The sequence below is a fragment of the Podarcis raffonei genome, chromosome 6 (assembly GCF_027172205.1).
Source record: "Podarcis raffonei isolate rPodRaf1 chromosome 6, rPodRaf1.pri, whole genome shotgun sequence".
Lineage (NCBI taxonomy): Eukaryota > Metazoa > Chordata > Lepidosauria > Squamata > Lacertidae > Podarcis > Podarcis raffonei.
Window position 1 is genome coordinate 23442656 of NC_070607.1, and position 13569 is coordinate 23456224.

Consider the following 13569-nt stretch of genomic DNA (forward strand, 5'->3'; position numbering starts at 1 on the left):
ATGTGCTTCAGGTTGAGCACTTTCGGGTTGCGCTCCATAGTAATCCGGAAGTAATGGAGCACATTACTTCTGGGTTTCGCTGCTCGTGCATGCGCAGACACTCAAAATGACATCACGCGCATGCGTGGAAGCAGCAAAACGCGACTTGCGCATGCGCCGTCGCATCTTATGTTCTATTCAGGATGTGAACGGGGCTCCAGAACTGATCCCGTTCACATCCCGAGGTACCACTGTATATGAATAGCTCCTTCAGCAGTTCAAAAAATGGGGGACAGGCATCTCTTCCCTCTGCCCCAACTCGCATACATGGAATCCTAAACTGGGAGCCAGTATTTTGGCACCTTAAAGGGTCACCGTGCAAATCCGGCAGGATCGCAGCCTAGCAAATCACTAAGAGTTTCTTTTGACCTCTTCTCGTAGAAGTTGGAAGGGAACCCCGGGGGTCATCTAGTCCAACCCCCGGCAATGCACTAAGAAGCTCTTAGTGATTTGCTAGGCTGCAATCTCAAACAGATCATACATGACAGATGGCCACCCAACTTCAAAATCGAGTGTTTATTTTTTAAAAATAAAATCTAACGCCACTCTTTCCAACCCCCATAGGCATTAGCGATTCTAAAAGCGCGCTGCCCTTAATAACATCCGGAATCCATCAGAGACAGCTGAAATGAAAAATCGCGACAAATAACCGAGAGGCGAAGATACAGTTCTGAAGATCCCGCTCTCCAAGAGGCGGGATCTTCTTCCAACAGGAAGCACAACGCACCCAAAAGGGAAGAGATCGCGGGTCTTGGTCCAGCCCCTTTCGCCTTCCTCTAGCGCTGCGATGGATGTTTGCGATCGCAGCTGATTCACCGGGAGAGCGGCTCAAGATCCGCGAGGCTGCGCGTGCTCTCGCTTCCTCGGGAGCCAGCCGCCCGGAATCTCTGTTGTCCCGACGATGTGAAATCCCGGCTTGGCTCCCGTCGATTGCAGGTTAGGCAACCGTGTGAAGCCGCCAACACGCGAACGAGGCCGGCGGCGGCGGCGGCGGCTGCAGAATGTCCTAACCGGGGTCGGGGGCTGGGATTGATGCGGGAGAGAAGCAGCGTTTCATGTTCAGACCGTGGAAGAAGAGACCGAAAGATCTTCTGCATCAAATGCAATGCCTCTTCCTAGCGGCTTATTTTGTGTTTGTGTGCGTTTGGCGGTGTTTGTTTATTGGCTAAGCGGGCGGGTAGATCTGGAGACGATTTTTATTTATTTAAATTTTTTACAAGGCAAGGAAATGGGCTGATGGCCTGCATATTGCACGTGGTGCTGCTTTGAACAGCTGCTAGGATCAGGCAGCGGGTCCCTTTATTGGCAGGGAGCCAAGCCGCACCACCATTGCCTGCAGGATCCATGCTTTCATTACTCCGCACCCCCCCCCGCCCTTGCAACTATTGCTTTGCTTAAGGTTTTGTAACAGTAGAAAGGGGGTTGGTGGTTCCCCCCACCCCAAAGTGTGCACCCCCCCCCGCTTTGAATGCTGTTTTGCCTGCAGCCCAGCAAAACCCGTTTGCAATTTTGCATCTGCAAGCAGCCCCTTGGGACCTCAGATTTAGAAGCCCAAATCTTATAGCAGGGGATTGCTCAGCGCTGTGTCCCGCTGTGTGCCCTTGGCCTTGAGCCATAATCATAGTTGGATAGCCTGAACCTATCTGTGTGCATTTGGGAACGAGCCTGGTTCAGATCAGCGGGGCCTCGTTCCCAAAGTGTGCACCGTTCCAGGCGGCAAGTTGGAAATAGCGCTGCGTTTTAGTCACGATGGACCTCCGGGTATAGGGTGGTATATAAATTCAATAAATAGAAATAAATAAATGATTGCAAGCAGACTTCTGTGGAAGCGAGCTCCACGCAGGTCAGGGAACAAGCTGCTCAGTAGAGCTTGCCTAAGATCATACCGAAAGGGTTGTCCAAAACAAGGGATAGATCTGAATTCTACACTGCTCTAGTAGTAGTGCATACCTGTGTGTGAATGCCGCTCATATTTAGCCGCCCTGAAAATGAGACTACGGTTATCTCAAGGTAAAGTATACTCAGTGCTTTTTTTTTCAGCGGGTGCTCAAAGGTATGCGGTACAGCGGTACCTCGGGTTAAAAACTTAATTCGTTCCGGAGGTCCGTTCTTAACCTGAAACTGTTCTTAACCTGAAGCACCACTTTAGCTAATGGGGCCTCCCACTGCCGCCGCACCGTTGGAGCACGATTTCTGTTCTCATCCTGAAGCAAAGTTCTTAACCCGAGGTACTATTTCTGGGGTAGCGGAGTCTGTAACCTGAAGCGTCTGTAACCTGAAGCGTCTGTAACCCAAGGTACATCTTTTTTGTGGGGGTTGTTAAAAAGTGTGGCACTTACTGTAGCAACTTCGTGGTGAGTGCTGGCACCTATTTTTCGGGGGGGGGAGCACTGAGTGTGCTTCAGCATAAAATAAAACTATCCAAAAAGCAAGCAATTGAGATAGATACATGGGAAGACAGAAATGGGGGGAGGGGCTATAAGTACATCACAAGCTAGAATTACCATGTTTTCTGTGCATGAGCAAAGTGCTAGTGCAAACTGCCGGATAGTTCTCACTTTGATGCTTTCCTAGCGCAAGTAGGAGAAACAGCCCAGAAAGCTGCTGTTAAGCTTGGCAACTTGTTTATGTCTGAACCTGGGACTGTGGTTTGTATTGCGCGGTCCCTGCTCCTGCAAACCTAGCAGTTTGAAAGCACGTCAAAGTGCAAGTAGATAAATAGGTACCGCTCCGGCGGGAAGGTAAATGGCGTTTCCGTGCGCTGCTCTGGTTTGCAAGAAGCGGCTTAGTCATGCTGGCCACATGACCCGGAAGCTGTACTCCGGCTCCCTCGGCCAGTAAAGCGAGATGAGCGCCGCAACCCCAGAGTCGGCCACAACTGGACCTAATGGTCAGGGGTCCCTTTACCTTTACCAAGGCAGCACAGACGACTAGCCTTCAAATCTTGTTTGTTGTCGGCTGACAAATCCTGGCTTATTCCGGAGCAGCAAACTGCAGACCCAGATTCAGATGTGACGGGAAGCCAGGGTTAACTGTCCCCCCCCCCCCATGTTGGGGGAAGAGCTACTAGGAGGGGTTAGTTAGCGTCGGCGTTTGAAATTCACCAGGCTCATTTTGCCCCTGCCTATTGGCCACTTGCAACCAAGTGAAGATGCCCAGGCGCCAAGATGGCGCCAGATATCTCTACCATCTGGAGGTGCAGGCCTGGGGGTCCTTGGATTTTGCCTGTTTTCACACACTAGCAACGCATCCTGTAGAAATCTTATGTCATGTTTTACCTACGCAATCAGAACAGGAACCAAAAAGTCATATTGAAAAATACGACTTTCGAGCCGTCTGGCCCCAAAATAACAACTAGACATTACATTTTGGTGACTGGGACGTGGGTGGAGCTGTGGGTTAAACCACAGAGCCTAGGCCTTGCCGATCAGAAGGTTGGCAGTTCGAATCCCTGTGACGGGGTGAGCTCCTGTTGCTCGGTCCCTGCTCCTGCCAACCTAGCAGTTCCAAAGCACGTCAAAGTGCAAGTAGATAAATAGGTACTGCTCCGACGGGAAGGTAAACGGCGTTTCCGTGTGCTGGTCTGGTTTGCCAGAAGCGGCTTAGTCATGCTGGCCACATGATCCCGAAGCTGTACGCCGGCTCCCTCAGCCAATAAAGCGAGATGAGCGCCGCTACCCCAGAGTCGGTCACGACTGGACCTAATGGTCAGGGCTCCCTTTACCTTTACCTTCGTTTAAGAAGCCATTTGGCACCTAGCTTATATATCTGCGCTTCTAACACTGGTTAGCATGCACCCGCCCGTTGCACATGAAGAATAGTCCACAATAAGACAGCAACCCTGGTTTAACATGACTTATGAACATTGCTAATTATTTTCTCACTTGGGATTGCATTATAGCTAGAAGTGTGATCCTCAACATAGTTGGCTGTAACTGTATATTTACAGTGCAGCCTTATAATACCTACTTAGAAATAACTCCCACTGAGATCTGTGGGACTGACTCCTGGTAAATGTGTAAAATTGCAGCCTTAGCTGCACAATGTGTGGGACTTACATATAAATGATAGCAGGGCTGCATACATTAGGTGGAAATAATAAGAGGTTTTTATAGCTTGAAGATACAAGTCATTTTCTCTCCGCAATCAAAGAGAAATAGGACAGCTAACCACACAGTACACACATTAGCAAATTTGTCGCCCACATGTTTGCCTGCTGGATGATTTCACAGAGGCCCACCTGCAAGAGTGTATTATTGTGAATTATTTCATTTTCCAACAGAGCTAAAGGCTTTCCAAAACACCGTTCCCTGGCACACCAACTAATAACTGTAAAGCTGCCAGTGCAGGAATGAGGTGAGTTCTTGCAACAAATTTATTCCTCTTTTGAAATACTTTACGTAAGTGCTTTTTTGAAATTAAATTATTGCCTGTGTTTCTAACTCCTAGAAGAAGGGAGAAAAATGCTGCTATAAACGTTAGGAAGTGATTATAGGAAATGTTGCTGCTGTGCTACTGAATCGTAGTTTGCCTCCTGGTACCCTTCTTACGTGCCTCAATATCAGAACTGTACTCATATGTAATAATTTTTGGTGTAAAGAAAGGGTGTCTGTGTTCCTAAACACACTGCTGCCTTGCAAAGCATAGTTTCATTTTGTGTATAAGATGTTGTCACTGATGGCCTGATCCTATAAACCGCTAAATAGCTAAAATCCGCAGCAACAAAAACCCACACCGAAACCCCATTGTGAGCACACCAGTGGTGTGTACTGTGAATTAGTTGTTTGTTGCTGGGGTGTATAGGAATAGGAGCAGAGATCGGTTAAATCTTAATGGACACTATCACAAGAATAGTGATATCCACAGTTGGGCGATACCTTTACTAGGACTAAGGACACTATCACAAGAATGTACCAGAACTATTTATCTGGCAAGATGTCACACAAAGCAGCAGGCGACCAGGGAACGGGGAAAATGAAGACATTTTTAAAAATACAAAAATTAGACTGACCGTAAGGTCAGCTGAATGCCAAGATGGAGGTTGTGGGTTGAAATAGCCCCTCCCAGGTGCTACAGATTTCAGGTTTCTGAAATTCCTAGGATTCTGAATGAAGAAGCAGTGGCTCTGAGAAGTTTGAGTCCAGCTTGCAACTCAGTTCAGTCCCAAACAATTATGGGCGTTAATAAGTCAGTGATGGGAGCATCACATATAGGGCTTTCAGAAGTTCCATCTTTATTGAGCTGTTGTTCTGCTTCCACAGCATGCCTTTGCTTCATATTAGCTCTGGGAGCAGAGCCTTCCATCTAACATTCACAGAAACCAAAGGTTGTTTGCGTTCTTGCTGAGACACGAGGGATTGTGGTTAATTGTGGTACCCAGTAGCTCCCTCAAAGGGGACCTCCACACTGGTTCCAAGAGACTCTCTCTGCTCCACAAAGTGCCTGGTTCATCTTCTGATGACTCGGTGTCTAGGACCAGCTCAGGGCTAGGCTTAACAGAGTATTGCTTAGCATATATCCTTGATGTGGCCAAGTACTGCTCTGACGATACAAATGAAACAGTTGGCTCATTCCGCTGCTCTTCTCCCAGGTGACATTTGTTCACTTAGGCACTTTTCCTGTTGGTTTTTTCCCCCCTGTCCAAGTGTATCTGTTTCCATATGCCTATTGCTTCTTTTTGAATTGCCTTGTGTCTTCATCAATGAGCCTTTGAAGTTTCAATTCCCGCATCTGAATTGGATTGTTCTGCTTTTATTGGATTGGAACTGTTACGTTTGCCTAAAAGCACAGATCAATGATGCCCTAGTGGCACAAAGGGTTCATGTATATAGGAATGGAGAAGGAATCCATTTTACACAGAGTTTGGTGGCTCTCCAACCTTACTGTTTGTCACATCACAAAACCTCTTGTATTGAGTGCCTGCTTATGTCTGAGCTGGGGGGGAAAACAAAACATTGTCAAACATTCAGAGACATTGATATGCGATTTAAGACCGATAGCCAATTCTCCACTAACTTGTCAAAATCCACCTGACTTTACTAACCCTTCAATTTTAATTTTGTATTTTGCGAGGTTTGACCATAACTGACTGACTCCCCTCCTTCCTCACTTTTTTTTTTAAATAAAGGTTTTATCACACCTGTAAACTACCTGGAAGAATTATGGGGGTCCGGCTACTTCACTTCTCTTCTGTTGTGATCCTGCTGTTGCTGCTTGTGGCAGGTGCGTTAACTGCTTTGCTGCCAAATATTAAGGAAGACAAAATGCTCAATTTGCGGAGGGAAAGAAAATCACAGAGCCAGATCGTCTCGGATTCCTTTACTCTCATTATGCAGACGTACAATCGAACCGACCTTCTGCTGAAGCTTTTGAATCATTACCAAGCTATCCCTCATTTGCACAAAGTGATTGTTGTGTGGAATAACATTGGAGAGAAAGCCCCTGAAGAAATTTGGAACTCCCTGGGACCGCACCCCGTCCCAGTTATCTTCAAGACACAGACAGTAAATCGCATGAGGAACAGGCTTCAGGTTTTTCCCGAGCTGGAAACAAAAGGTAATTATTGGTGTGTTTCTCTTCTCCCCCACCCCAGAGACTATTACTGCTTTACACCATCATTCTCACTTGGGGGGGTGTTTTATAGCTAAGTGCTATTTCTCACCATGCATCTTCATCACTTGGTGGCTACAGCATCAAGCGATAACTTCTGTGGGTGAATGCACAATCACGGATCAGATTCTGCAAACAGAATTTCCATACATCACCTAAAACTACAGATGTCGCAGATCTACAAAATGACTTGTCTAACTGTATTAACTTGTCCAGCTTGTCACATTATGAAGTAAGCTGGGACACGGTTGGTCTAAACCATCAAGCCTCTTGGGTTTGCCAACCATAAGGTTGGCAGTTCGAATCCTCCTTTTTGACACAGGGCTAGGTGCCAGAACCTCTGTGGTTATGTAGGGAGGAGTTGCACTAAAACAAATGCTGCCATCAGCGTGAGTGGAACAACCTCCCTTTTCTTTCCCCATGTGCTGTTCTGGAGATTCTCCCTATCCCCCGAAGTTTTTTTGAGGTGGGCATGGGAAAGTGGGGAGGTAAACCCCATTGTGCTAATGGCAGGGGAACAACTTGGTGGAATCCAGCTCCTAGTTTGTAGGGCATTTCCCTTGTGCCTAAGACCCTGCAGCTGTAGCGTTCTAGGTACCAAGTAGGATTGAAGGCCTCTTGAAGAAGACTCCAGTGAGATTGCCCCCTTATTGCTAATGTTTGAAGAAGCGTTCAATCCACTGATGTCCTTGGTGGAGAGACCAGGCAACTTGTTCTGGATTTTGGAATCTGCCTCGGAAAGAAAAAAAAGCAAGCAACCCTATTTCCTGGATTTTTTGCTGAGCCAAATTCCAGTTCAAGCCATGGAGTGTTTTTCCACCTTTGCCTAAAACGCAGGTGCTGTTGTTCTTTTTTTCAACAGAGCAGCTTGCACATTCAGTTGTGCGTCAGCAATGGATGAGAACTCAAGCGCTGTACGGGCACTTGTGAACCAGCCCTGGAAGGTCAACATTCCTAAGCCTAAGAGCTCTTACGTTGTTGTTGTTTTATGTGACAGAGAGACACCATCAATTCTTCCTCCTCCGCAGCACCCTCACAGTTCCTGCACTGACCTATCCTGACTCCCTCTCCCCAGCTCCAGTCTTCTGCTTTTCACTCACTCCTTAAGAGCGGTTGTTAACATGCTTCTTCTAACACAGCGTTTCACAAACTTGGGTCTCCAGTTGTTCTTGGACTACAGTTCCCATCATCCCTGACCACTGGTCTTGCTAGCTAGGGATGATGGGAGTTGTCCCAAGGATGTATGCATATAGAACTGCCCCCCTATTGTATAATAGCATGCAAGGGGCTGTTTCACCATCTCCTGCTCACCTTTGGGAAGCACCAGCAAACTCCGCATCTCATTTTGGGCACCCTGGAATTGTTCCCTTTTTGTTCACGTGACTCAAACCAAGTCTGCAAGATCCTGAGCCTTGAAAACGTTCCCTAGATTGTGGTTCATCTCTCACCCTGAAAAGCAAGCAAAGTTTTCTGTCCCCGTCCCCCCAGCAAGCGTAATCACAGTGAATATTGTTCTAATTTGCCTTACGCCTTTTGCTTAGTAATGCCTTTCTAAATGTGTGTTCTCATCAAAATGCATTTTCCCTCTGTTCAGCTGTTTTGATGATGGATGATGATACGCTAGTTAGCGCCCATGACCTAGTTTTCGCTTTCTCCATTTGGCAGGTAATGTCTGCATTTTGCTTTGCATGCTTTGTTTTTAATTGTACTGAATTATTATAATGCTTTTTGGTATTTCTCTAAGGGTGCGCAGTTACCTAGGAGTAAGCACCAAGGAATGTAGAAAGACATAGTTTGGAAAGAAAAAGATTTGTGTTTTCACATGTTCCTAAAAGCAGTGATCCCCAGAGACTGTTAACTTCATTTGTCTACCACTTTATATTTCAAAGAAAAAAATCACAAAAAGTAGTTTACAACTTACATTAAAACATCAAATAAAACAATGTTAGAATAAAACATTACAGGAGAAAGTCAACTATAAAGTATACATTCAAAGCAGGAATAATTAGCAGGAAACTAAAATACTATCTTTAAAGATTTCGAAATAGAGCATTACAAAGAAGGTGAACTACAGAATGCACATTTAATGCAGCAAAGTTAACAAAAAATATCTTCAAAAGAAAATGTTACTAAAGGAAGTCAAATATGCACATTTAAAAGAGCATAATTATCAAGAGACTAAAAATTTTACTTTAAGTGAATGGATTGCAAGTCTGTCAAATACTTACCAACTGACCACTGCCTCCAGCAAGGCCTCTATTACATCAAATGCAAGCCATTACTGTAGTGATAAAAATGATATAGGGCACCTGCAGACATCCTTTTTATTGAGTACTTATCATGCTTTGTGTCCATGATGCTATTGGAGAGGTCACACATGATCCTGCTTTCACTGCTTGCACCTACAATTGGAGTTTCAGGGTGGTCACACTGACTTTATTTCCAGTCAGTGCACATCCAGTAACTTGCTTCTGAGATTCCTGAGACTTGATATAGTTTCATTTGTTCAAGTGTATTTTTGCAGGGGCGACACTAGGCTTCATTTCACCCGAGCCAAAGACTCAGTTTGGCACCTCCCCATGCACAGTTGTGTACACACACACACACACAGAGAGAGAGAGAGAGAGAGAGAGAGAGAGAGAGAGAGAGACTGGGAGCTTCAATGGCTTCCTTCTAGAGGTTTCACCTGGGACAAAAAACCCGGCTAGCCGTTCCCCCCCACCCTTTGGCCACGGCTCTGAATTTTGCCTGTTTTTGTTCCTCTATATCCCCTCTGGACAATGGGAAAACATCTCGGAACAAACTGAAGCAGAAAACTTCCACCACTAATGTACTACTATTGTGTCAAGAACACCAGCCAGGAGGAGCCCTAAATGTTCTTCAGTATCTGCCCATTTTATGGGCTTCTGAATTGTTCCCACTAGGAAGTCTAATCAGATGCCGTTGTGTTAGCCTCATTGCGAGAAGTGAGGCTACAGGGAACCAGACAGAGGGCCTTCTTGGTAGTGGCGCCCACCCTGTGGAATGCCCTCCCATCAGATGTCAAAGAGATAAACAACTACCTGACATTCAGAAGACATCTTAAGGCAGCCCTGTTCAGGGAAGTTTTTAATATGTAATGCTTTACTGTTTTTAACACTTGATTGGGAGCCGCCCAGAGTGGCTGGGGAAACTCAGCCAGATGGGCGGGGTATAAATAATAAATTATTATATTATTATTATTAACATTTCCCTTTGATTCAGCGCACGAAAGCGTGCAGTTTATTGTCACTTCTTCCACTTAGTCTCTTCCCAATTGATTATAGAATCCTCTGTGATCATTCGGAACGAGGCTCCGAATGAACCGTCATATAATAATAGTTTCTTTTTCTTTCCAGCAATTCCCAGATCAGATAGTGGGTTTTGTTCCTCGAAAGCACTTGCCCAGCTCTTCGGGGATATACAGCTACGGAAGCTTTGAACTGCAGAGTCCTGGCAATGGCAACGGAGACCAGTATTCCATGATTCTCGTAGGAGCAGCCTTCTTCAGCAGTGAATACCTCGAACTCTTTCAAAAACAGCCTGAAGCTGTGCACGCCATGATAGACGAGACTCAGAACTGTGATGATATTGCCATGAATTTCTTAGTGGCCAAACATACTGGGAAGCCCCCGGGCATGTTTGTGAAGCCAGTCGACATCAGAAATTTGGAGAAAGAGAGTAACAGCGGCTATTCTGGAATGTGGCATCGGGCAGAGCACTTACTCCAGAGGTCCTACTGCCTCAATAAATTGGTTAGTATCTATGGCAACATGCCCTTGAAATACTCCAACATCATGATTTCTCAGTTTGGCTTTCCAAACTATGCTAATCACAAGAGCAAAATGTAAGGACACGATACAAGGAAATGCTTGACGTGCTTCCCAGCGATTCAAACGGTAAGCTAAACAGAGAAGGGCGTACCTTATTCGGAGCTTGTGTCTGCAAAAGCTCTTTGAGGATGTGAGGTCTGGTAGAGCATTCCTTCTCTCTGCTCAGCATGCAAAAACCTTCAGTTGGAATAGAAACAGCAAATAGTCTTGTGGCTCCTTAACAACTCACCAATTTATTGCGGCCTAAGCTTTTGTGGACCGCTATCCACCTCATCTGTCCTATCAAGTGCTGTCCTGAGTTACAGGTATATATATATATCTTCAGTTGGCTTTGTCATTTATCCCTCGCTCAGTAGCCAGTCGCCAAACTACCCGCATGAAGATACGAGTATGCCAGAAGTACAGGTGTGTTTGCGTGATCAGTGTCGCTAATACATCTCCTCTAGCAGAAGTTGAAAGTCCGCAGGAAAATGTATTACTTGCCAACCTCACCACATAGATATGTGTCAGCATTTGTGACCTGAAAGAAGGAACCAATTTTCATAAAGTTTTCCCGGCGGTCCTTATTCATCAGGGGCTAGCAGGCCAGTGGCTATTTGCAAGCCTCTGTGTGACGCTTCATTAGCAGACCATACTTCAGTGTTGCTTGTAAGAATATAAGAAGTGTCCTCTTGCATCAGGCCAGAGGCCCATCTAGTCCAGCACCCTGTTCTCACAGTGTCCAGGAGCACAACAACACCCTTATGCTCCCAAGCAACTGGTATCCATAGACATACCACTTCTGGTGCTGGAGTCAGAACATAGCCATTACAACTACTGGTCATTGATACACAAATTCATTGAAGATTGGGCTAACCCCCTTTTGAGCCCTTCCAAATTGGCCGCTATAACTACATCTTGTGGAAGTGATTTCCATATTTTTAGCCACCTGTTGTGCAAGGAAGTCCTTCCATTTGCCTGTCTTGAACAGTAGTGTAGCGGCAAATTCAGAAGTCCTTCCATGATAGTTGCAGCCAATCGTGAACAAGGTTCTATAATTATACTGTCATCTTATTATGATACAATAAAGAACGATTAGGGATGCAGTACAACGATCTGTGCAGATCTCTCCGTGCTGCCCTTCAGCTAGGCCTATTAGGTTCTGTGCACATACATGGGCAAATGATTTGCCGTGCTGCAATATCTTATTTTGGAGGGACTTGGTTTGTGTTTTTCATGAAGTTCCATTGTACATATCGGAACATGAGCACCATAACCTTGAAACTGAAGCACCTTTTGTTTTCAGTGTTCCTAAATGCATAGCTTTGGAGCATACAGAACAATTTGGTGTTCTCGCACACCTTCTCAAGAGTAGGGCTAGGCATATATTGTCCAAAACCAGTTTGAGGTCCATATCACGGTATCGGTTTCATAATTTTTGACCTGGCATTATATCACGAATCATGGTGTGTGTGTGTGTGCACGCTATGCAAAATGTAGGAAAAACCATGAAGCCAGCCTCTGCCTCTGCATAGCTCCATCCTTATTTCGGACATGATGATGATGGCATTAAGATACATCAGTAGATCATGATGTTTAGCCGGTGATATATCATGATGTTGAAAACCAGATATCGCCCAGCCCTACTTAAGAGAGACCCTAGTAGCCAATCCTCAGTGGATGACTCTCGTCATCTCTGTGCTGATTGGAGCCAATCAAAGGATGAGAAGACTTCTTCTCAGTGGCTAAAAAGCAGCGCTTTCATGCTGATTGGGCACCTCTAGGATGCTAGAGACATGACACCCTATTGGGGCCCAATAGGGCTTTGACCCCAGACCACTCCACTTCTGTTCCTGTACCCAACATTCCTCTTCATTGAATGGCCCTGAAGTTCTAGTATTTTTCACACGCAAACTCACTTTTCTAAACTAAAATACATTTCTCCTCCAAAATAAAAGAAATAAATAGTAGGTCCAACTATTCAAAGCCAATCCGCACATTTCTTCGCTTGTGAGGTCTTTCTCCTCTGCTCCCTTGAATGTATTTGCTTTAGCAACACCTGTTTGCATTTTGAGATCACTTTGCTGTACTTCTCAAGCCAAGGGCTGCAGGGAATTGTTTGCTGAGTTTTCAGATTCTGGCATAACTAGAGGAACATCTCCAGGCTCGTACAACTTGTGCTTTGCTTGCTGTACTTGAGTCTGAAATGTTCCCGTGTCTCCCAGCGCAAGGGAGAGATGAGGAGCAAAATGCAGTTTCAAGCTTGGCTCTCTTCCAAAAATCCTGTGAAGGCCAGCTAGGTGGGAATCTTTGCAGGGAAATCAGAGAGCAAGACGGGGAGAAGTCAGCACAACAGAGAGATGTAACGAAAGCAGGAGGGGAAGTATTTCTGGGTCACTGTCTTCTCCTCTTCTGTCACCTTGTGTTCAGTTACATACACGCCACTGGAGCCGTGGCTTGGAAGCCAGAGTGTCCCTATGTGCACAGCCATGGGTGGTGGTTTATTTTCTTTGTTAACAGCACCAACACTCCGCAAACATACGAGCTACATTTTTAACCTCCACGATGTTTAAACACACATTTACTGTTCAGAACAGATGTGCTGCACTTAAAAAGGGGGGGGGGACATCCAGTTGTACACATGAAGATCTCTCAACTTGATCAGCGGGGTCAAGTGTGCATAAGCCTGTTGAATTGCAGCCCACATCCACAGTGTATATCAGCTACAATGGTGGGCCTCCTGCAACTTGCAAAAATCTAAACCTTGCCTACATACACCACAAGACCCGCTGCAAAAACAGCAACTTGCATTGAGCATCTGATAGGTTACACCCAACCTGTAGATCAATTGCATTTCTTTGTGCAGTGCCACAAGTGTGTATTCAGTGCCACGCAGATGTCTGAAATTAGCCGATTGCTTCCGTCAGGAATTTAAAAAAAACAAAAAAACTTGCCAGGCTCTGGAATTAGAGCTGTGCTGCCCTGTATATTAAGGTGCCATATTTTCTACTTCCATTCATTCAAATAAGCTTACTTTTAGGTCAGAGTGTTGCGTTTTTGTTTCTGTACTCCGTTCAAAAAATGAGCCAGT

The 13569-nt window shown here is 45.5% G+C and overlaps 1 protein-coding gene across 1 annotated transcript; it reads left to right on the top strand.

Annotated features, from left to right (window-relative positions):
• Positions 1-776: 776 nt before the first annotated feature.
• Positions 777-10823, top strand: EXTL2 (exostosin like glycosyltransferase 2). The gene is made up of 5 exons (XM_053391611.1): positions 777-975; positions 4322-4395; positions 6167-6594; positions 8243-8313; positions 10026-10823. Exons 2-5 carry the CDS (start codon positions 4391-4393, stop codon positions 10515-10517), a joined length of 996 nt encoding a protein of 331 aa, XP_053247586.1. The 5' UTR covers positions 777-975; positions 4322-4390; the 3' UTR covers positions 10518-10823.
• The last annotated feature ends 2746 nt before the right edge of the window (positions 10824-13569 follow it).

Coding starts and splice junctions, on each gene's coding strand:
- EXTL2 (XM_053391611.1), top strand. Junction 6,595..8,242: donor TCCCGAGCTGGAAACAAAAG/GTAATTATTGGT, acceptor CCCTCTGTTCAG/CTGTTTTGATGATGGATGAT. Junction 8,314..10,025: donor TCGCTTTCTCCATTTGGCAG/GTAATGTCTGCA, acceptor TTTTCTTTCCAG/CAATTCCCAGATCAGATAGT.